The 25,408-nt window shown below is 44.7% G+C and overlaps 2 protein-coding genes across 2 annotated transcripts in view; both read right to left on the reverse strand.

The window, feature by feature from the left end:
* The window catches only part of magi2a (membrane associated guanylate kinase, WW and PDZ domain containing 2a), a 169,971-nt gene extending 155,476 nt beyond the window's left edge, over window positions 1–14,495 (reverse strand). Inside the window, exon 1 of the mRNA XM_053414651.1 lies at window positions 13,943–14,495. Coding sequence (XP_053270626.1) covers window positions 13,943–14,243 — 301 coding nt within the window. The 5' untranslated portion in view covers window positions 14,244–14,495. The remainder of the gene's footprint in view (window positions 1–13,942) is intronic.
* The window catches only part of gnai1 (guanine nucleotide binding protein (G protein), alpha inhibiting activity polypeptide 1), a 204,665-nt gene that overhangs the window by 149,778 nt on the left and 29,479 nt on the right, over window positions 1–25,408 (reverse strand). The gene's annotated exons all lie outside the window — the stretch shown is intronic.

Consider the following 25,408-nt stretch of genomic DNA (forward strand, 5'->3'; position numbering starts at 1 on the left):
GGGAAGCAGCGGAGAGAGTCAATGTAGAAAATCGAGATAGAAAGGAAGCTAAGCTATGCAGCCCTCATTTGCCATGCCTTATTAGCATAACAACGGATGCTTTCAAGTTAGAATAATAGAGGGCCATCACTCATCATAATGGCTAGAAGCAAGGCCGGGGCTAAACCCCATACAATCTGCCACAGGAACCAGGGGAGGCTCATATAGTAGTCAGTCTGCGGATGAAGGAGCGGCTAATAGAGGCATTGGTCTGGGCCGGTGGAGTGAAGCCAGGGGCTACTGGACAGTTTAACGAGCTTAGAGAAGCCGGTGCTACATGGGAGCAGCGTTAAATTCCACCACAGCTCCCACACTTGAGAAACTTGAGGAAACATTTTCCAATACTTGGTGGAACCGTGTTGGATTTGGTGGTTAATTGGGGGGGGGTAGACTATTTCAGCCAATGCATGGTGACAAATTGGTCCCTTTGTCTGGATACAAACCATTGTTTTAAAATTACTGTTTTGTCTTTTCTTCTTCCCAGGGTACCCCTTTAAAATGAAATTAGAAAGATTCAATTCGCCTTTAATTCCCACCTTCAATGCGAATCCATGTTTTTGGGAGCTAAGAGGTTACACTTCTTAAATTATCCAAAGAAAATGAAGTCTGCAGACAGTATACGCACACCCTTGAGGTAAAGGAATCAAAAAGAAATTGAGAGTCCTGAGAAAGTGGACAAAAGGCTCATTAAATTAAGTAGGTGGAATAATCTTTCGGGGGGGAGACAATGAGAAAAAGCTTGTTATTCAGGGCATGAACTTAAGCTACAGTTGGGGTCCGTGCACAAAGTCGTTTTCAAATGTGATAGGATTAATTCTGCAGGAGCCAGAGTGTTGTAAGCGGTGACCTTTCAAAAAGCAGTTCCACCGAGGAGACTAAAAAGAACAAATCACATTTTAATGCCCGAGGACTGAGCCTCAAGTCGGAGAGCGAAGGAGATGCCGAGATGACGGCGTCCCCAATTCTTCGTTTCATTAGTCAGTTCTTTCCGTGACGCCTTTAAACCAAAGGAAAATAATCGGGTGTGAGGGTAAGGAGGGCTATTAATGAAGCTGGTGCGCAAACAGCAGGGCAGGAGGGAGGTCAGTGAAGAGCCGGGACATTGTGTTAATTGTTGTAGGAAGTCAGACAACAACCGCCGCCCCACTTTTTAGACGATGTTACGTTGGGGCGGGACGCAGAGAGCCCACACACTCCCCTGACCTCGGTCTAATTACTGCATACCTAGTGGTGAATAACAGGGATTCTGCAGGGACACGTGGACGAGGGAAGGACGGTGCAATGCCAGACGGCTGCCTCGTCCCCTTTGCACCTCCCCGAGGTCCAGAAAGCTGCACAGCATGGCTGGGCTGCCTCAGGGCGATGGGAACTTGTGGAGGAAAAGCGTGTGTATCTGTCTGCTCTACATTCTGCAGCCTCTTCATCACGAGTCGCAAATGCGCTCTACCCTGGCATTTAAATATAGAGAGATACAGAGGAAGTGTTTTCTGAATTCCGATGGAGATCTACACCGAATGCAGATGTCGCAGACGCCCCCGAGCAGGATGAGTTCTCAATCAGCAGCCGAGTCTGAGCTACGCTTTCTACTACTATCGACGAGTGTCCAACTCAAACTGCACTGGGAGTCACAGGGGCCGGGTTTTGAACGCAATATTTTTTTAGCTTGCAAGAAGCTACTGAAGCATAAAATCAATGTTTAAAGTAATTAAGCAGAAGGGGGGGAACAACAGCTGAGAGCCACAGGTTACAGAGAACAGTGCATGGCCACAGTGAGACTGACAACCCAGACTGTCTTCTGCATTTTACTCTACATCAAAACAAGCAAGTCGGGCAGGAAACACAGAAGATCGATATTAACCTCAGACTTTGTACTCAGCTCAAACAAAAGTGTAAAAATATATAAAAATATACTACATTTGTAATACAAGGCATTATATCCAAGGTAAAGGTCTTTATAATAGAAATAAGAAATGAAGGTTAAAGCTTAAACTTCCATGAACTGAATCATCCAAGTTTTTCTTTCAAAAACATACTGTGTTATACCAATATGTTGTGTATCTCTTACCAATAATTAATTAATGAGCTTGTCCAAAGAGGGCCTGAGGAATCGAAAACAAGCGCACCCGAGCTAAAACGGAGCAAAAACTCAAAGAGGATCGCTTTGTCTTCGATGCTCTCGAAAACCATTTTCTCAACCAAACCCACTGCATCACACTGAGCTGTGTAATTGTACTTTTAGAATGAAGTAGAAAGACACAGGGATGATTCATCTTTTCCAACCTGTAGCATCTAAGACACAAATGAAGCCTTCAAACAAATAATCAAATCTCAATTCCCTCCATGGCTGTTGACTATTTGCATTGAAACGCACGATCCTGTCAAACTGCATCATCCTCCACACGACAGCGACCTGTGACACTTTGCAGTCGTGAACGCGTCAACTCAGTCGAGACGGAAACGTTGAAACGTTGAAAGAGCCGAGAGAACTGGGTTCGGATCAGATTTGGAATGAAACGCTCCGACACATTTGAAAGATTAGTCGTCCAACTGCTCGCCAAATTATAAAAGAAGACGATCTCTCTGAGGCTGTGCCAAGTCACAAAGCTCCGTCTTTGAATTTAAAAAAAATAATGAATTGACAAGAAGATCTGATCTAAATCAAAGAGTCTGATTATGCAGAAAATATAGATTTAATTACATATGAGCAGGATGTCTTCTGACTAACGCACGTGTTTTATCTGCTTCATGTAGGTCAGGAGATTATAGTCAAATACACAGTTTCTATTCAGAGTTTGAGATACTTCATTATTTACATATATGTAGGCATTGTTTGACTATATACAAATATTCATGAGGATAGATAAACTGAACATCATGTTAAGACATGTGTCAGAGTGAGAAACTACAACAATTCATGTCAGATAGAAAAGTCATGATATTGATTCTATGGAACTTTACTCTGGAGTGAAATCTGAATTTACAAAAATCAAGATTCAACATTACTTCTTCCTGTCTTGCTCATAATATTATATTATTGCAATTTTTTTAGGTACATTTAAATTCAATTGGATTTCAATTCTATAGAAAAAGATCTGATTTAATCTGAGCCGTGTCATTTCATTACTTTATTTCATTTTATATCAGTCAATGTGTCAGAAAAATGAAAAATTATATTTTAGCGATTTGTGCTTAGTCCTTAATAAGCATATAAATAACTGTTGGCTTCCTCTCCACTCATCTGAATATCCGACAATAAGAGGTGACGACTTAATCTCGTTTCAACTTTCTGTGAAACACTATAAAAATCTCATCTTCATTATTTTTCAAGCACATTAAATCAGGCCTCATTTGTCAAACAGCAAATCTTATTACTGTATCCTCTGTCACTTCATTTCAATAACAAAAACAGCTTTGAAAGAGATTTCACTCTAAACATCGAACGACTGGAAACAGAACGAGACGTGTCGGAGGAGAACGAGCTGATGTGTCCCACGGACGAGCGACAGAACTGCTGCGGTTGTCAGTTGAATTTAAAGCAGAACAGCACCTGTCAATGCTCTTTCCTTCCCTCTCCTCCTCCTTCCATCCCTTCCTCTCTCTGCATCTGCTGAGCATCAGGGCTCCTTCTCTCTCTCTCTCTTATGGCCAGCCTGTCTTTCCCTGAGAGCAAAGGCATGAATAATGTCTGCGAGCTCAGGGACAGACAGACGGAGTCGGTTTCCTCATCTCCCGAACCTACGTGAACACGCCGCTCTCTCGCTTCCCACCGGGGGAATCGGGATGAAATGGGCGAGAGTGTTAGCGAGACGGAGAGAAAACGGCGAGAGAAAGGCGAGGGCGAGAGAAAGTCAGCGCTGCATATGTATAAAAAAAATAATAAAATAAAAACTCCCAGGAGATGAGGATGTGAGTTGGCTTGAAGCGGCTGGAGGTGACCTCGCTGCAGGCACAGCCGGCAGGGCAGGGTGGGCGGAGGGAGGCCGCCAGAGGGAAGCTAACGGCTAGTAGAGACTTGACAGGAATCCCCAAAGAAGACAGAACCATCCTCTTGTGTCGGGGACATACGTGGTCAATGCATGGACGCTTTAACACGCAGCGACCGTGGCAGGTTTAATTGAATGGACACGATAATAATACGCGTCATCGTTCCGTGTAGGGTGCGTCCAGCCCGGCGGTTAATCAATGTCTGGTTCCCAGTGCTAGTGCAGACGCTTCATCTTGTCAGAAACTGCTGCTCTGTCACTTCTGGGCTGCACATCTTGTTTCTAACAGTGTAAACGCTCGATCAATACATCAGCCACACATAGTGTTCTTTTTTACATGTACTCAATGGTTGGCTACAGTGTAATGTGAATAATAATAGAAACTCTTGACACCTACAGGATTTTGAATAGTTTCAGCCTCAGCTCTTTGCAAAAGCAGCTGTAGTATCATCCAAGGTTTTTACTGGACACTCTAAAGAGCTAATTCAACATTGTGGTGCCTTCTCGACTGGAATGAAACAAGTGTGTGCTTCAGGTGTTGAGCTAAAACCAGAACATGTCACCTTAGCTGAGCATTAAGGCCAGAACAGAATCATACACTGAAGTCCAACTTGACTTCCAGACAACTAGAGCTCCAGCAACAACTCCAGCCAATCAGAGCACAGGATGGGGTGAAGGTGGTGAAGGAGGTGAAGGTGCCCCCTGATTTGTTTACACTGCAGAAGTCTTGAATCAGGGAAATCAAGGAATAACGATGTGTTTCAGGGACAAGGTGACACAAACACTGTGCAGCTGCATCAGGGGCTGGTCGGTTTGAGACAGAAAACAAGAACCTATTGGGTTTGAGTCGGGCTTGTGTAGTTTCCTCCAGGGGATTGGACAGTTTGGATTGGATGCTCGATGAGCGTGACACAAATACAGAAGGGTATTTCACGATGATTGAAAAGGCAGAAATCTAATTGAACTACATCTATTCTTGTTCCTCCATATGTCAAAAATAATGACAAATGACAAGGATACAATTTTCAAGCCCATAATCTTATTTTTAGGGCTACAGCTCCAGTCTGAACTAGCTCACCAGCGCCCCCTACCTAACCTGGAAGTTGTGAGAGTCCTACCTAAATTAGATATTCTCCTTAAGCAGCATGTTTAGTCATTTATTCTTCAACCTCTGTGGCTCGATTAGCATTAAAAAAAAAAAAAATCCATCTTGGTCCAGCCCCTAATCCACTCAGAAACACCCAAATGGATACAAATGCTCCTCTTCATACACCCACACTCGACCGAGTAGAAGAGGAAGACAAAACTATTTGATCCTTGCCAAGAGACGGGGCGGCGAAGGACAAACCGACCAGCGCTGCTCTCAGAACAGCTTTAATCGCCCCGTATTGATCGCTCTACTTTTTTTTTTGGTGAATCAGCAACAACTTGTGTGGGCCGAGGAGTTTTCTTAATATTCCCATCTCTCCGTGAGCAGGTCAGACAATTTCACCCTCCCCGGTGCCTGCGCTTCCAAAACACCTCATTTAGAGCTCATTTATATTCATACAGTTTGAAGGTAGAAGAAGAAATATTAACTTTGCTCTGCACGAAATGGGAAAATCGTTCAGGTCCCCCCCCCCCTCCACAAAAATCTCACAGAGTCCAGGGGCTGCAGCGATAAAACTTTGCAGGTTGCACAACAGCAGTCCATCGGAGTATTTTCTGATTCATCACAGCTTCAAAACCACAATCCCATGTTTACACTGGTTCATCGTCGGCCTACAGGGCTGCTGGGTCGACAACACCTCTATTTGTGGCCTTGTTTTTCTTAAAATAAAAAGAGGCCCAAAGGAGGACTGGGAAAAACACGGCTCTACTTGCTAGAAACATAAACCTTAACCAAAGGTGACAGCTCTGATTTGTTGCAGAGATCAGAAGAATCAGCTGCTTTGGGATGAAAGAGCCGTCATCGAGACTTGACAACGTAAATCACAGGTGTCATTTTATGATGAATGAGCTTTCCTGTTAAACTAAAGAACACGACTCCGGTGTCACTCAGCTAAAAACTGTATACGTGTACAGTGCAATGTAAATAAATCATCCAGAATGCTACTGATGTGTTAATGTCCAGAAAACACCAGCTGATAGGATTCAAATTTGACTTTTTCTCATTTCATAACAGATTCTAAAAGTCTTGTTAATTGTTGGCTTCCTAAAATCGTCCATCAGTTGTCAAGATGTCTCTCCCACCACATCCGAACAGACCAGTGCAGACAAAAGGACACGTTTGCTGTTCAAGTGTTACACAAGAGCGAGATGTTTAATCCTCCCTCATTTAGCAAAAGGCTTAAATGTGTTTGACTATCAATATTTTCCTGTAGCAAAGTATTACAGTTGATCATAATCCTAATTAAGCTTTTTGCAAAAAGGTACAAAAACATACATTAACTTAGGGAAAACCTACAGAGACACACAAAGACCACAGATATAAAAGGAGCATTCGAATTCGGCACTTTGTGGGACGGACGGCGACAACAACACAGTCTCATTCATCTATAGTCTGGTGTAATGAAAAGGTAAAGGGCTCCTTCCTATTCACAGTTTCTTTATGCTCCAAATACCATTTATTTATAGAAGTGAGATAATGGAGAAGAAGGTCATAAATATTTCCTCCACCTCCTTTCACCGTTAAAAAGAGGAAAACGGCAGTGGAGAGACACTCACTGGTGCATTCAGTTAATGTGTATTCACTGCCATGAAACACAAACACACAGCAGTGTATAGTCTGGTATCCGTGTTCATGTTCACGCAACGCAACACAACTCGACACACATGTAAGGGCACAGGCAGCAGTTTGCAGCTTTTCCATTTCTTCCACTTGGCACAACAGATGGCTGATGTTGACAAGGAGAGAACGATGTGTGTGTGTCTCTGTGTGTGTCTACGTGTGTGTCTCTGTGTGTGTCTTATCATTACCTGTCCCCAGAGGTGAGCCTAGCAGTCAGACAGTGTAACAGAGGCAACGACAACAGGTTCTTTCCACCAAACCTCTGTCAAGCATGATTGGACAGCATGTAGTAAGTGGTGCTACGGCTCCAGGGATACGCTCATACTGTAAACACACGTACACACATACACAGTAACACACACACACACTCTGGCTGATAGCTGCCTTTTTTGTGCACGTGTGTGTGTGTGTGTGTGTATGTCTCACACCCTCCGTGTTGCACTTGCTGTTGCAGCTTTACACTCTCAATGGGGCCCTGACAAGAAGACGGATGAGACTGACTGCACAGAGAATCGTTACCACACTCCCACGCAACAGTGTGCGTCTGACTCAACACAACTTCACCGGGATCGCCCCGTCCCATCGTTCAAACCCCCAACAGACCAGTGACCAGTCCAGACTCATCATCACTCACATCAGTCATCCCATTACTTGGGCATGCGCCATTGACTTGATGGTGTCATAACACACCCGCTTTCCCCTTGAGCTGCGGCGGCGACCGTGTGTGGTGTCGTTTTAAAATTCCTTTATTTGCTGTGTGGATTGTGTTCTGTGCTCAGGAACTCCTGTCAGCCAGACGCTTTGATCCCTTTGATCCGATACGGCCCGACCTTAACCTTCAGCTTCAGCAAACACCAGCTGATGGCGGATACATTATTTCATCCTACACGTTTTATGTGAAACACAGCGTCCAGCTACAAAAATTGTTCAAAATTGTTCAAGATACACAAAAATAGCTACACAAACTAACCCAGAAGTTATAAAGATAAAGACTGAGCATACAAAGCCCACTACAGGAGAGAGTCTAGATGGCAACACCCCCCCTCTTTTATTTTTTTACTTTATTTACCCATTTATTTATTTATAATTTTCTCTAAACTTATTTATTTTTTAATTGAATTATCCTCTCTCTCTTTTCTTTGCCTTGCAACATTGTTGTATTTACATGTATTTTTATAATCCAATATACACATACACATACATTATATATATATATATACACACACACATTCTGAAGTCTATCTTAAGTATGTACTTCTGCTGTAGGGGTAGGCTGTAATTGTATAATTGTATTGTATTGATTACCCCCCCCCAAAAAAATACATAAAGATAAAGACAGGAACTTGAAGCACAAGAGCAATAAGTGAAAAACTAAACGATTAAATTAAATATAAAGACAATTTAGTAAAAGGTGAGAACTATATGAAAATATGTGAATAAATGTCACGTGGAATTGAAGTTAACTTTTAATGTAAGAAAGCAAGAATGAAGCCTCAACTTTTAATCCAACACGGATGAGAAGTCCTTCAAGTGCTCTGGAGAAAAAAAGAGCAAATTCTAATATTTCCATGACAACTGGCAAACTCCATTAGCAGAGGATGATCATGTGACATTAGAGAGAAGCTGCAGCCCAGCTCCTCCTCTGGGAACAATTAACGGCTCTGCCAATTCAAGGGCCGCCCGTACGACACTGGAGATATTTCCCCCTCGAGGGAGAAGCCTCCTGACGGGTCATCTGTCGAGTCCCTGTGTCAGCCTGAAACAACCTTTTAACTTTGGCGGCCATTTCTGTGTGCCCATGCCCACGCGGCCGCTGCCACGACTCCCCCCCCCCCCCCCCCCCCCCCAACACCAGTTTCCACTAAGTGGGCACCCGGCGAGCACACTGATTGCTGACCTGGAAATGTCTGCTCTTACCTGCACCCGGTGCCACTTGAGGAGGCTTAAATCAGAACTCGCTGCTCAGCCGCACACGCAGCTGCAGCGAGAGCTCCGCGCTACACCGGCACTGAAAGATGCGGTGACAGCCTCGGTATAGCCGGCTGCATTAATCCTTCACTGGAGCTGAAATATGAAAAAAAAACTGAACTGGGGCATTGCACTGTGTGTGCGTGAGAGAGGGAGTGGTGCAGGGGAAAGAGCAGGGAGTGAGATGTGAAGTTATTTTATCTGGATGTCTCGGCAGCAGCGTTTTATGAATTACAGAAAAAAAAGATTAGAGTTTCGGCTCCTCGTTCAGATTATCCAAAGGTACGACTGAGTGACAAGAGAATGGATTTGTAACACCGGTGATGCTTTTTTACTATTTTGCGAGCGAGCTTCTTATTGTTCACGTGCTATCTCCTAGCTTCATGTACACCTGGGGGATTAAATGATATCCACTCAGAGGCAGATAACTGTTGCATCATCCTTCACTGGCACCAGAATCTTTGTTGAAAACATTTTATTTGTTCCCAGCGTCAACGTGATGCTGATACCTCCACCACATTCTGTATTATAAAAACACTACTTTATTATTCCATTCTTTTATATGATATTGTTATTATGCATTATTCAGTCGGGTGTTGGAGAAACATGAGGGTGTCTTACTTCAAGAGATTACCCAGCGCTGCCCTCTCGGTCATGTCAATGGAGCCTGGAAACCAAATACACACTTCTCACAACACACTTCTCACAACAAAAGGGGTTTGGGCCTCGACTGGACGTTATGGATCATATTTCATCCTCTCACCAGTATCTGAAACAACACGCCGCAAAACCAGCGCAGCTTTCTCCATCGCTTCTGGTTTGGATTCATGCTTCGCTTCCTTTTTGGGGACCACTGCTGTTATGTTAATATTACAAACAGGAGAAAAAAGGATTCCTGGCCTCTGTAATGATTTCCCGCCCTTGTTTTGTCACTTGCCCAGAATTTGCTGCCGACCTTGCGTTGCAGTTTGAAATACTGCCCCGCTGTTCATGGGCTTAATTGCGATCTTGCGGATACACTGGAGGACGCACACAAGCAACGCTCCAAGGGGAACACATGAAAATGTCATCAAGTAAAAGTCTATTTCCAAGCATATATCAAATTTCCCGAAAAAAATGACAACTTTGACCTTCACTGTCATCAAGTCTACAGGAGCCACAGGAGCTGGTCTCATTTCCATCCTTACATTGTCCTCAATGTCTTAATCTAATGAGAACTCTCTGTGTCACTGCGCCCTATGTTCTCCTGCACACCCATCATTGTTTTGTGGCGATCCTAATTACGTCCTGCAGGGCCGGGCCTGATTGCTTCTGGCAATCTAATCCTCACTTTGGAGACTCGTAAAAACCCTAATATTGTGTACGTGCATGTGTGTGCACATAAAAGTGGGGATGGTGCCCAAAGTTTTCAGATGACATGAGGAATGAAAGTCATATTACCTCACATGGGGCAATGAAGTGCAAGCATGCATAAACACGAGTCCTGATGACTTTAATAGAACAGAAAGAGTAAATCATGTTCTTGTTTTTTATTGCAGAGACGACCATCATGAAAGTTGGCAAACCAGAGAGCAAGTGACAGCTCTTTTTAAAAGATGTGACATTAGTGAAAGCAGCAGACCAATGCAGACGAGATGCATTATTCAACAAGGCCACATGAACAACCTTTGGAGATCAACCATGCACGTATGGTGAGTGACCCCCTCCCTTTGGGAAACAAGGCCACTTTTATGACGTCTTATTGGAGAGTAGTGGATCCATTGCAACCCAGTATCGTGCCTCATATTCCTGAAGTGGGTTTTTTCCGGTGACGTCCTCGAATGGAAAAAAATCTACCGGGGCAGAGTTGAACACACTTTTCTACAAGTAACCGTGGATCAGATTGAAGTTCACCGAGCAGCTATTCACTGAGAACAAAACCTTTTGTTTACAGCCGGGTTTTAACAGAACCTTCACCTCATCTTAAGTACACCGCCAACATTCACCGCCAACAAACAGCTCATAGAACTGAAAACACTATTACCCCATCATTATCACTGGTTATTCACTCCCAATCACACTATAAATGCAGCAAATCTTACAAGTTCATCCAATACTGCGAGAGAAAAATGAAAATGTTCTGCTTATAGGCTGGAACAGTTCTATCAAGAGACTCTGGTTATTTCAATCTGAGGCCTCCTCCCGAAATGATTCGTTTACCATCAAAAAGACTGAGTGGGAAATTCATTTTAAACACAAGGACAACGAAGAATGCTGATGAAATTGATTAAAAAGACACTCTAAAGGTTTCAAACAAGTTTCCCGACAGCAAAATACTTTCTATTTCTTTTATTGTAAGCGTCACAGGAAGTCTGCTACTACATGACAGCACCCAGCTATGATATGGTCCTCCAGCAAGTAGGAATATTTGATGTTTGTATGTCATCTAGTCACACTAGGTCTTTGTTTTGTCTATACATGCATGTTGTTTGTCCCAAAACTCTGTTATGACCCAGATGAGCGTCTCGTGATGTGGTGCCCCTGCAGAGGCGCTCACTGTAAATCTTCAGCCGCTATTAGATGTGTATTAACAGTTGTTGTTGTCTACGTCTATAACACGTGACGGACACAGACATTTTACCGACAAGTTCAAGCTGAGTTCAAGTTTTAAACAGCTTTATGGAATGTCCACAGATGGGTTAGGTTTAGAAACAGATCTTGGTTTGGGTTCATACTTTGTCAAAATATTAAACACAGGGTTAAACTTGTCGAATGGTCTCGGGTAAAAGAAACAATATTGTCTGATAAATTCAAATGGGACAAAGCAGCGTCAGTGAAAGACATTTTTGTTTTGTCCGTCCACACAACCCCAGCCTCCTCCTGACAAGGACGTTGTGGCTCTTTGTGCTGCCTCACTCGACTCTCTCCTTCGCTCCCGTCATAATTACTACAGCTGCTAGAGGTCACCGCACAATAAAACCTAACTGAGGGTTGTAATAAGCTGCCGGCACAGACAACCTATGGTGCCCGGGATTTTAATGTTCCTTCCCTGAGAGGAGAAAAAATATCTGATATTAAACTTGCTGCTGTAAAGACACTCCGAATGTGCGTTTCTGCTTCATAATATTTACTTAATATAAACATCAATCATATTAAAAACAACTCGACAGTGTAAACAGCCAATCAAACAAACAAGCAGAGCAACGGGAGAATATCAATCACCGTGGGTTATGAATATTTCATGAAAATATCGTAACACATTAGATTGATAGACGCTTGGCCGCCGATTTGAATAAATCCCTGGTGTGGCGCTGGATCGCACCCCCACACCGTCACACACGTACAAACACACAGGCTAAGACTTTGATCCAAAGCCTCTTACAGGCTGATTTCCCCCCCCCCCAAACGAGAGGCCGCAGATCCTCCGCTCGGCTCACAATGCAAGACGCCCGGTGTCGTTAGCCGCGAGGATCAGAGCCCCGGACGACCAGAGGAGTGTGTCCGTGACTTAAGAGATTTACCACCACTGGACACAGTTGTCATGCATTAGATGGAGTTTGAAGTTGGTGCGAGTTAGAGTTGATTTACATGACATCTGCTCTTTTTAAATGGAAGCTGAATCAGGTGTTCCCGTTTCAGCATCCCCCCCCCCCCCCCCCGTAACACTCCTGAAGGGACTTCTGCTGCAGCGTTCAGTAGTGTGTTAAAATGACCTTATCCTAATTTATGGTATTTTTCATTTCCTGTGACACCACTATAATGTTGAAATAGGGAGTCTGGGATTTTGCTCTAATATTTATACAATATCCTTTCCAAATCCAATTTAGTCCACTCAATGTAGCACAAATTGGATAATAAATATTACGGACGTAAATGCCTGCTTTACAAAAATGTATGTACACAAGGGTAAGTGTGTGTATTTGTGTGTATTTGTGTGTCTGTGAGGTTCAAAGGTGAAACGAAAAATGTAAAACAATTTTCTACTTCCTGAGGACAAAAAAAATGACTTGTTACCTCAAGTAACCCGGAGGAGATAACATATTAAACATCAGATTTATAAAAGAAGTTCACAATTAAGAAGCTTGTCATTTTTTACCTTAAGAATAACATGAAAACAATGTTTTTTTTAAGTCAATCACTGAACTATCAATTGCTTTACATCTATGTACATTAAAATATATAAAACATTCACATTTTACAGTTTTGTTTGAGTGCGTGCGAGACAGACTTGGTACATTTTCAGAGGAGCTTCACAATAAAGCGCAATCCCATCTAATCCAGTAATCTAATCCAATGTTTCTGTCAGTGGTATTAAAGGCAATCGGGAATTCGGTAATCTTGACATCAAGAAACAGGATTTTCTTTAGTACTATAAATGATATTATTGGTTATGTAGGAGTCTGAGAGTATTGAAGCAATATTTATACACAGGAATGTGTATTTTCTGACTCGCTCAAATGTAACACACGTCTTTAAAAGCCAAATCTACACAACAAAGAAGCAGAATCAACAAACTAAGGACTAATAAACTTCCTGCAACACTAATAATGGAAATAATGTTCATATCTGACCACAGAAGATTTAAAACACTTAGAAACACTAAGAAGACTTATATTAATATACTTGGTCCGTGAATTGAGTTATATTTTCTGAATTATTCTAATCAAAATATACAGTTTACTATCACAGACAACCTTAAAAAGTTCAGAATTAACAAAAAAACTTGGATCGTTTTACTAAAAGAAACTAAAATGTATCAATTGCTTTGGAAATATACAACATGCACGTTCTACTGTGCATATTTGTATGTACTATTGATCTGGTTTGAGTGTTATAAGTCATATTATTGTGGGAATATGGAGAGTATTGCATTCCTCACACTGGAATGTGTATTTTCTGACTGTCTGAAATGTAACACACCCCCTCAAAAGCCCCAAACTACACAACACAGACTCAACACGAGCAGAGAATGTGCATCTACATGAATAAACTTTAAACACAAACAATGGAAATAATGTTAACTCACGGGGATGGAGACAATAACAAAACAAAACAAAAGTTACGTGCATGTTTGGGTTTTTAGAGACAATAGCTCCGCTGTCAAAACACCGAGAAGCTCCGACGCTTTTCCCCAGAAACCAGAGAACCCCAGCCGGACACTGGAAGCGGGACACGCGGGGGGAAAGTTGCTGCGGGCTCTCACCTTGTCTCACGCACTTGAGTCGCACCGGGTCCTTGCAGTGTTTCACCACGGCGTGCACGTCCCGGGTGGTGAGTCCGGCCACCGGGGTGTCGTTGACTTCCAGCAGCAGCTCGTCCTGGAGCAGCCGGCCGCTGTGGCACGCCGCGCCGCCCGCCGGCAGCTCGCCGACGACGGGGAAGAGTCCATGCTCCGCGCCGCCCTGCAGCTCCAGCCCCAGCCGGCCCTGCTCGTCCCTGCACAGGACGCTCTCGTGGACTTTGCCGGTCCAGTGGTTCTTCTTCCTCTTCAGGCTCCGGGACATGGCTCCGATCACATGAGTGCTGCGGCGGTGGGAGAAGTTTTCTTCGGTCGCTCCGTTGCGCGGTTCCCCCCCTCCCCTCCACCAGCCCGGTGAAACACCGGAATGTGTCCGGTTTCAACTGGGAACCACAGATGTTTCCATGTCAGCGCGCACACACACTCTCACACGCACACTTCTACATATATATATGCATTTACACACACATACACACACGCGCGCGCGCACAGCAGCTGGATCATCAGTCCGCGATAACTGAGGGCTGCTCAACTTGTGGTGCCTTCACGTGCTGCCTCTCATGTGGGAATTAACACTGTCAAAAGTAGGACACCCTGAGCTGACTGAACTCCGGAGAGAATCGGTAGTTTCTCTCTAGGAGGCGCATGAGTGAATGCAGAGGGAGGACCCTAAGGCCGCTTTCAGACACGACCTCCGGGTAAAATCCCTAAGAATTGGCTCAAGAGTTTACCCAGAGTTTTCCTTTCACACCTGCACAACTCAGCGGGAGGTGGAGCAGCCAGGTGGAGTTTTACGGACAGTATACCAGGAGGTAAGGAGAAAACTGAGGAGCGTCCCACTCCTCCGGATAAACGCCTCCAGGAGATCTTCTGCTGTGTTCTCACATCGGAGTTCTTTCCAGGGAGCATTGTGCAAACATCCTGCCAAAGTTTATGTTTGAGATGCAAAGGTCAATATCTCACAATGTTAAAGAAAGTTAAGAAAAACTGTTTGAGTTCCTCGGGTCAGACTGGTAACAACAAACAAACAAATATTAACATAACCTCCTTGTTGGAAGTAAATAAATCAGCTGGTTTTTCAGATACTCAAAAGTGTAATTTGAGCTTAAGCATATAGATATGTCTGATAATTAGTTCAAATCAATGTTTGGCTGCAACACACAGGGATTTTCTAAGATGCCAAAATAGTTTCAATCCCACAAGCGTTGGTTTGTAAGGCATCATTAGAAAAACACAATAAAAGCTCATATGAAAAGTTTTAAAACTCATCTGGGCACATGAACTAAGGAACTGTGATCAAATGCCTCAAGGAGAAGTTCTCAAATCCCAAACTTTACAAAGTTGACAACTTTACGAGAAGTACCTAAAGGCAGCATCCAGCTCCAACCAACCCAACTGACCCGGATGTGAAGGCTGGATGAAGAGGAGGAGAGAGAGGAGGAGGAGGAGGAGGAGGAGGAGGAAGAGGAGGAGAAGAGAGGCAAGGTTTTCCCCAAATCCAGCTTTCCATGGAAGAAAGGAAGAGGGACGGTCTTTCCAGAGAAATTGCAGCAGAGCAGAAATAACGAGGGTTTAAACACCAGAAACTATTTCTCTTGTTTATGACTTTTGCCTCCAGACACTTCACATGATAAAAGCAGTGATGCCAGGAGAGAATTATCAAATCATAACTTGTTATCACTTGTTTCCAGACTCCTCCATCATTTACTTCTCCTTGAACGTGGAACAACATCAGCGTAATGGAGGTTGTCCACTTTTCTCTGGGGGGTCAAGGACCCAGAAAGGTTAAAATCCAAGTGCTTGGAAAAACATATTGTCATTAATATTATAGTAAAATCTTTGGATGAACTTGAAGATGTTATTTCCTTCAACGCCCTCAAGGTCTTTGCTAAATGAAGCGTTTGTGTTATACTAAAACACCTTCAAGGGGCGGCGAGCGTTTCTCTGTCTCCTCACTGACGACGTGGAGATTTCAAGGCGTATTTTTCATTCCCCTGAGACGGTGTTTATGATCAGTCAGTCGCCTGCAAGAGTTCTGTCATGTGCAAGAAGAAAAGGCTCCAGATCGGAAAAATCCCCTTGTGTTCATCTCAAACTGGAGGAACAGGGACAAATGGCGAGCGACTGTTAATCCTACTTCCAACAAAAAGGGGTTGTTTCCTTTCTTTCCCAGGGTCGACAGGTTCCAAACTTTCAATCGGCTTTTGTGACGTCACCCAGTCGCCGAAGCTCGTTCCCAGTAATGATAGTTTGCTGCTTCACCTCCACGATGGTATACTATAGATCATGCACGACGATAACAGCAATTTCTCGAGTTATCTGTCAGAGCACGTTAATCCTCCTGCCGCCGTTAAATCGTGTTTTTCTCATAACAAACGAATAATGAGTTGAGATAAGTGCGCTTGTTTCCCACACAGAGGAACGATCAGTGTGTCATTACCAGCGGGTCTCATTCATTTTGCCTGGCTCTTCTGTTACTGGTTTGTTTTTCTGCAGGATGACGCAACAACACAGAGCACAGAAGAAACACACAACAGAATTTCACGGAACCTGAAGGATGGGACAAGGACCAAGAGAGAAGTTATTCAACTTTGGACAAATAGGCACATTAACAGACTTAAAGGACAGTTTGAGAAATAGTTTTCACTTCCTTCTTGCTGAGAGTTAGATAAGAAGTTTGATATCACTCTAAAGCCTGAACATTAAACATGTAAATTCCAAGTGAATTAACACATTTCCCCAAAACGACAAACTGTTCATTTAAAAATGGAAATAATATAATTTCAATTGTAACATTAAATGGTGAAATATCCCGCTGATTGGTAAACTTCCCAGACTCCCAGAGAAATACCACAGACATGACCTCCATGTCCTCTGTGCTGGCTGCTCCAGGCCTGCAACTCAGCCCATTGAATCTTTTAATGCGTCTTATAAAACAGAAAAATCAGTAATCAAGACAACAGAAGCCTCTTCAACGCTGCGTTACAATCAATTTCTCCTCAGAAAAGCAATTTTGCCGCCCTCGAGTCGCGAAGACAACAAAGCTGCAGACAAGGCCTCGCTCTCTCCTCCTCAGCGACATTTGGAGGAGTGCATTCCGGAGGTGGCGGCTCCACGGAGGGCAAATTAACAAAAAGAAAAACAGGAGAAAGAAAACGAAAAAAGAATCGGGGAGTATTTTAACAAGGGCAGGAATTCCGGAGGCAGTGTTTGAACGAGGCGAGGAATGCTCTGCGCGTGGCAGAATGAGTGCCGGGGAGGAGAGGAGCATATCAGCAGCCGAGGGAATGAAAGGACTGGAAAAACAGAGCGGGATTAAACAGTGAAAAATATGCTTGGGTCGGCTCGGGCCTGGCACAATGAGCAGGAGAGCGTGGGCCGATGAGAATCCACTCCGCGACTATTAAACATCAAGTACGTGTTAAGAGATTTTCAACCTTCCTGTTCGTGTAGCCGTCACTTTCCCTCCAAATGTGACACAGACGCAGCCACAGCAGATTTCATATGGCAGGAAATGACTCCGTTCAGCCCATCAGTCACTTCCACTCCGACCAGATGGGAGTTCATCGGCTCTGCCAGTGATGATTGCCCTGGGATTGCCACACTTGCCACACCGCTACATGATGTAATGGTTCCGATAGGCCCCATTGCAGGATCATTAAAAGCTGGTCAGGAATAAAGCGGAAGCACCCGACGCTGGTTTCCACTGTGGACGACAGAGGAGGTTTATCATCCACTTTGTTTTACGAGCCATTGTTTGCGATGAGGACGCTCGTTTTTATATCGTCACGCTCGATGCAGAGCGATTGAACACAAGCGTCTCTTTCCAAACCCTCCTTGTGGTCACTTTGGGTTATTTACCTGTTTATTCCGCTGCCATCTGCTCGACCTCGCAGGCCCAGGACAGGACGGGTCCTTCACTCTTGTCTCCTCTACAGCTTGACCCCCGAGGGAACGAAGGGGCTGCCAGGAGATGAGCAACTCGAGCTGATGGACTGCCAACAACTTCTCTGGCTTTACTGGAGCTGGCAGAGGAAAGAGGAGAAGCTGGGGACATCGCACAAGGTTAGAAAACATGGTGGCAGAAGAGAGAAGATGGCAAAGAACAGATATGTTCATGTTCTATTCCTTCATCGCTGAACTTCATGGTTCGGACCGTTGACTGCAGATAAAGATGGACGATGTGTCTCTGCTTAATCACATTGAACAAAAATAGCGATATAATAATACAATATCCCAGGTGTGGGCGCAACCATCTTGCGATCTTCACCTCACAGGGTGTCCAGTGGTAATCGGGATCGCGAGCCAGTCTCAGCTGTCAATCATAAAGTCGTCGTCGTCGTCCCCCCCCCACCAACAAAGTCAAGTAGAGTGAGAGCGGGAGTCAGACATTTCTCACATGTTCTGGAAGCAGCTGGCCAATCAGAGCAGACTGGGCTTTATCAGGAGGGGGCGCCTTAAAGGGACAGGAGCTAAAACCAAGTGTTTCAGACAGAGGCTGAAGAGAGGAGCTGCAGCAATCACACAGTTGAGGAAAGTGACGTGTTTCCTGAACTTTAGTGCATGTGAACATTAAAATGATCGACCTATATATGAGCACAACATGTCTCTTTTATAAAGAGCCAGGAGTATAGGGTACATATTGTGCAGTGAGCAGTCGCCTCCTGCTGCTTCCTGTCTGTTGATGAATTGGTCTCGATGCTCTTAACAACGCAACCGATAAATCACAGAAGCTCAGGGTGAGATCCGGGGGCGTCTTTGCACCAGGTTTGATTTGATTGTCCTCTGTTTGATTGTTACTGTGTTTTACCTTCAGTTGTGACCACTCTCCTGATTGTCTCCACCCTGCTCTGCTTTCTGATTTGTAATTATTCATGTCCTTCCTGTGGCTTTCACCCGGGCGGATTCAGGCAGGATTCCGGTGTCGTCTGGCTCCCAGCGGGGAAACCACTTCACAAGTCACTTCCCCGACATCCAGTGTCCTCACCTCACCTCGCCACCGCCATTCTCCTCGTACTATCAGCTCGGGCAGATAAGTACCCTTTCCCACAGCATGGGCTTTTAACTGCCTCAGAGTCCCCGAGCTCTGCTCCGGCAAAAACACCCGCTCGACTTTCCTCTGGCTGGGGGAAAGTTACATTCGCACTATCACAGTCCGTCATCTGTTTTCACCTCGTCGCTCTTCACATCGTCCATCATCCATCACAGGGCTGGGGGGGGGGGATAACACCATTGCCGTGCAATCAACAGGATGACGGCTTGATAAGACTTCCACAAGCTGCCTCTCATATCCCATCACAAAGACACGGGTCAGACCAGAAGACAGCGGCTCTCCGTCTGTTCGAGATTACGTCTGATATTTCCTGGGAAGAAAATCGATAAGATCAGTATCCACATTCTGTCGCCATAAACCTTTTACTCGCTCATAAAGATGTTGGATTTGTTTAATAATATTTTGTTTGCATTTCGTACTTCGGACGAACGGGAGAATAAAGCTGGTGACAAGTTAGAAGAGATGTTTATTCTTATGTTCCTCAAGAGCAGGAACGTGTTGTAGATCTCGCTCTGTACGAGTCAAGGGGTTCGGTTTAAAGACTCAATAAAACAGTCACACACATACATACACATTCCTCAGCATATTGACAAAGAGACTGTTAATAATCATCTTTGAGAAATATCAATTTGACTCATATTTAGACTTTTTAGTTTAGCTTATATCCCACAGATTATGAGCTATACAGCAGCCAGCCACCAGGGGGCGATCAAGACCCTTTTGGTTTCACTTTTGGGCAACCTTCCCGTCATGAATCTGTACACAGAGTGTATGCTTCAAACATTTGCATATTCTTGTATATGCACCTCTTCTTTAACAGAGATGCTTGACTCTGGGTGTTTCATCACACTCTTGCATAATTCCCAAATTTAAATCGGGCAACTGGCAGCATCCTGTTTCTTAATCCAGCATTCAAACACCAGAGCAGCTTGATTTAAACAACCCCGACAACAGCTGAGACAGAAGGGGCATCCAGAGTTCGTGCAGGGGGGGGGGCCTGAGAGGTCAGCAGCATTAGAAACACACCGACTGGCACCTCTGGGAAGGCTTCATACAGAAAGTTGGTCTTTATGTTTAAGATATGCCAGCATAGGAGAGTTGAAGAGTTGAGCCGGGCCTTTCAGCATCCTTCACATTAATATTCAGACCTCGCAGCGATACAAGCATCGTGCCCCTTTGCCCTCCCCGGACCCCGTTCTGCCCACAGTGGAGGAGTTTGTGTTTTAAAGACAGATCTCTTTGCCTCCAGCTAATGGACGCTGCCGATTGGACGACCCCAGGCGAGCTTCTCCCAGAGGCCTTTTTGGGTATTCTGCTCACAGAGCCCCGTCTGAAGACCCCCATTGATCAGCGGCTCCTTAAGATCCTCTCTCCTCGTTTAGTGAGGAGTCACTGTTACATCACTGCCACGGCAAAATGGATAAATGCTCATCTGATTTATGAGGCAGTGGCCGGCTGAGGGCAGAAGTGACTTCCTCATTTTACAAATGTGCATCTTTATATATTATATTTGAAGCGCAGCTGCAATAAAAGTTATTGCGTGTGGCCATGGAGCATTTTGGAAATTGGTGGAACGTTTCCAGCTGCAATAAATGTATGTATATATATTTTATGCCTTGTATATAAAAATGTGTATACAATGTGTAGATAGATGGACAACAGGGCAGGAGAGGAGACACTCTGGCGGAGCTACTTGATTTTCTACTCTGCACAAGTCTGTAATCTGGGAAAACCTCGAGCTCGGGTCGGGTTCGGATGCAAAAAATGAATTCCTGTCTTGTTCTAGTTTAATTAGAACGAGCTCAGTTTAATGGCAGCTCCCCAAAAGCATTTTGATCCCCCCCTGGTGGCTGGCTGCAGTATAGGTCCTGAACCCTGCCTCCACCATGTTAGAGGATGGGACATGACCAAACAAAAAATGTAAGATATTTGATGATTTAACAATGGGGTGAAACATCAGGGTCGGCAACTGAGACTCGCTTGTGATTGGTCAGGACCTTGATGCCTTGGCTCCACCCCCTGATCACGACTCAAAATACGTTAAAAGGACATCTTTGATATTCTGGCTTTATTTCTGCAGGAGGAAGTGGAGTTTTGTCATCTATCTTTATATACGGCCTATGTTTAATACAAACTGTATATATCTATATCTATATATATATATATATGGTGCTTTCTCTGCTTCATTAACTCACCTGAAGGTTGCGTTCTCAGCACAAATGAGAATTTCAACCTCTGACATCACCTCAGGCCCTCACATCCCCTTTTTACTGCCACGGCCTGAAAAAATGAAAACCACCGCCTCTCCAAAAACCTGCCACATTAATCACACGCCTAATTCTTATTCCTCACCCTGCTCCCATTCTCCCTCGAGCCTTTCTGACGAGGTAGCACCCACCTCACCGCACCTCGTCTGTCATGCAGATGCAAACCCACAACCTAATTATTCAGCCCCGATATACGTGTTAACAGCAGCCGACACGGCAAGTCACTCACCCCCAGTCAATAAATATTCTCTTTGCTAAGATTAGAAGATTTCGCATGACCTAGATATTAAATCAAGTTATTGTTCCAGCTCTGTCATGCAACATTTTCTCCACCAGTGAAGGGAGAGAAGAGAGAGAGAGAGAAGTGAGGAGGAGGGATGCATAATCAAACTGATGATTTGGTGCAACAGTGACCCCTGGTGGACGATGAGGGCTAGGTTTGAGGGCTCAGCTTTGTCTCCATCTCCATCTTCTCCACGTTCAAAGGACAAATTGCAGCTTCTCCTGCACAATGAATATCATTTTGAAACTGATTTAGAACAATTACACTAATGTTTCTTACTTTTTAAGCAGATTATTATTATTATGATTTGGCTGTTTCATAATGAAGACGATGAGATTTCTTTTTGTCCAATTTCCTTTAAAAAAAATCAAGAATAAACTTTGACACTAAACAGTTAAGGTGAATAATTAAATGTGTATTTGAATAAGGTATTAAAAAGTTAATAATGTTAATATTCAAAAGATATTAATTGAATTCTACTGCGTTTTCTCATCCAGTTTATGAGAAGGTCAGCAATGCAGTGCGCCCTCGCTCACCCAGGACACGTAATCCCTCCCCTCACCTTGACCATGTGTTTGAGTGACAGGTGTAATCATGGTCCAAGGCTGGTGGACGTCTGCTTTAAGGAGGTGGGGTTGAGGGGGGTGTAGCAGGTCTTCATGCCATGATGCCACTGAGGCCATGTTCATCTAAATCCAGCCCAGCTGCAGCCTTGCCGTGTGTACAGCGTCCTTTGTGTTCCCAGTGCTGCATGGAAGAGTAACGGCTGGTTGTGCATCAGAGGAGAAGATTTAACCGTCCTGTTACCTTCAGGCCGAGCCGTCAGTCACTCAGAGCCGAGCAGCCGCCTGGAGGCCGCCGCTGGAGGTGTGCATCACATCCAGCTGCCAACCACTGTCCATGAATCAGAGAGCCAGGGGGGGGAATATTCATGAAAAGCAATTAAAACAACAGATTTGGAGTCGATAAGCTCTTGATGAATGTTGATCACAGGAGTTTTTCCCCCTCTGTTCAAACACAGGACGACCTGCTGCTACAGAGCAAACGCAGAACCAGCAGTGTTGGCTCAGAGCGGATCGGGGGTTTGTACTCACAGCAGGGGGTTGTGGGTAGACATGGCTGCAGGTGGAGGGGAGGGGGGAGGGTTGAGGCATTTACGGCAGATTTGAATAACTCCCGGAGGAATATTTCGGAGTAAAGCCCTGCAGGTGAAGAGGATTTCCTAAAGTCTATGTCAGACAGATAAAACAGAGCCAACTGAATTTCAAGTACTTAACTCCGGGTACGAGTCAGAGCCCAGAAATTCACGATCACTAAAAGAAATGTTGCTTTCTGATCTTTGTTTTCCTGCACTTTAGCAAATACAATTTTTTTTTTTAATGCCTATTTTTGATACTTTTAAGATCTAAGGAAGAATGAATTTGTTTTTATTCACGAAGAAATAAGAGACTATTACTCTTATTCGGCAATAGCAGATTCTGTGGCCCCAAATTAATTTATAATTTACTGTGAAGTAAAAAGCTGGAACTATGCTAGTTGTTATTTCATCTAAACAAGGAACGTCAGGAGGAGCCTCCACCCTGAACCGAGGCAGAGAGGTGTAGGAGGTGGAGGAGGTGGAGGACACAGAGGTGGAGGACGTGGAGGACGTGGAGGACGTGGAGTCAGCTGCGTGTGAAACAACTTGCGTATGTTAAACGAGTAAAGATACCGACACAGACAGGAAATGGAGTGAGACGTGTCAGACTTTAACAAAGTCCATTAAAAGTGTCATTAAATCTGCATATGACCCGGGATTGAAAAGGTTGTTAAAAGCTTAGCGGATAATTTGAGCGGCGGCGGAGTTTGAACCCCGGTGTTTTTCATTCAAGGCTAAACTCCGCCATCAGCATTCAGACAGGATGAGTTATGGCCTTGTCGTGCCCGAGCCGCGAGTGTCGAGCAGATTAGAATTCTGCTCAGAGCCCGAGGACGTGCAACGGGAGGAACTTTTCCTGCAGAGTCGGTAAGGAAGGAAAAGTTAAAGAACAAAAGAAAAAGCAGCAAACACTGCAGACCCCCGCCTGATGACCTTCAGCCGGTGGGACAGGTGAGGGTGATGTGAGACCACGAGCATGTTTCAGCAGAGAGGAGGGCTCAAACAAAGATGGCTCCTGTTCTGCCTGACCCGTCTTGTTAGTGCGGCGTCATTAGCTGCTGTGCTCTCGTGTTGTGCGTCGCTCCCACATCTGGATCCACAGGAGATGAGAGGCTCGGTTCTTTTTTACTTTCTCTACAGATGATTTTTTCTCCACCACCTTTGCTGCTACGCTACAACTCCTTTGTTTTTTGCTATGATACAAACACAAGATATTAGCTTCTAAATGAAATATCAGTTAGTTGTTAAGTCGATTCCTTTAATTCTGGATCTAGCCTCACTTCACCTGAGCCGGCCCCTCGGATCCTTGGCTCCTCCGCAGCGCTGATTAATCTCTGATCCAGCTCATCCCCACCCAGCCTAATTCCAGGAGCTCAGATATGACACCGTGGGGGGTCTTTGTGTCTAATCTCAGAGGGGAGGTCCGACTGTTTAGCGCAACAGAACCAAATCCTTGTCGTGGAAAAGAGACAAGAATAACGGGCTGAATGGAGGTTGCACCTCAGCTGAGGGGGAAACAGAATGAAGGGAGGGAACAAACACAAATGTCTGGTATGTCGAAAAAAATGATGATTTCAGAAGAAATTCAATACAGTAATAAAGGTTTTGTTTTTGGTGGAATGAAAAGTGAATCTGATACAGATATCAAACCTCTCTCTCTCTCTATCTATTTCTCTGCTTGCCTCCTTTTCTTCAGTCCCAATAAAAGACAACCAATCGTGCAACAGCTTCAGTAAACGTCTTCTCCTGATGCCAGGCTGACGAATCGCTTTCTGCATCAGCAGCGACCGTCCCTAAGAGGACTCCATCGCTAATTCTGTCAGACACGTGGTGACGAGTCGCCCTCTTCCTCGCTTCTCCTCCTCCTCCTCCTCCTCCTCCTCCTCCTCCCTCCTCCCTCCTCCTCAGAAAGACATGAAAAGCCTCAGAGTCTGACAGAGCAGCTGAAAGTGACGCCTGTCAAAAGCCAAACACTCTCACACACGGCCGGCGCCTGTCGTGAGAGTCTCGCACGACGCCCACAGAATCCAGTGTGATCGTGACACCACCGAGTCGGAGGCTGCACGCCGCTGACTGACACCTCAGGACTCGAGCGCGATGCATAAATTGACAGAAACCATCTTGAAGATTGCTTTTTTTTTAACGTGTACTTTGACTTCTTAGTTTTGCCCGTGGCCCATCCACCGACAGAGAGGAGGTGGATTTTGTGAATACTGCAGGCAGCCACTAGGGGGCGATCCAGACTGTTTGGCTTCACTTTTGCGGAGCTATCTTTATTTTAAGTCTATGTTGACGGCACATCTTCACTACAACGCCACCAGGGGGCTCTTGACAGATTCCCAATGTTTCCCAACTGAATAACTGGGACCAGAGTTAATTGTGAGGCTGCAGACGACAGTAAAGTGATTCAGAGCAGAGGAAGTGGAGGGAGCATGTCCCCCCCCCCAAACAGATTAGAGGGATCCTGGATGGATTATGAGCTTTAGCAGCCTCCCCCCCCCGGTGGACCTTATTATTAGCCTGCTGAATTTATCCTTATGAAAATGTCTTTGTCTGACAGTGTGCTGCGCAGAGTTGCATCTTTCATCAAATGGCGTCTCGAGTGATGACAGGTTGGATCCTCGTGGAGCGAGGAGGACGGAGGCTGGGAACCCTGGGGGGGGGGGGGGGGGGTTCGGTTGTAGTGCAT

The sequence above is a fragment of the Pleuronectes platessa genome, chromosome 22, assembly GCF_947347685.1.
Source record: "Pleuronectes platessa chromosome 22, fPlePla1.1, whole genome shotgun sequence".
In the NCBI taxonomy this organism is placed as follows: Eukaryota; Metazoa; Chordata; class Actinopteri; order Pleuronectiformes; family Pleuronectidae; genus Pleuronectes; species Pleuronectes platessa.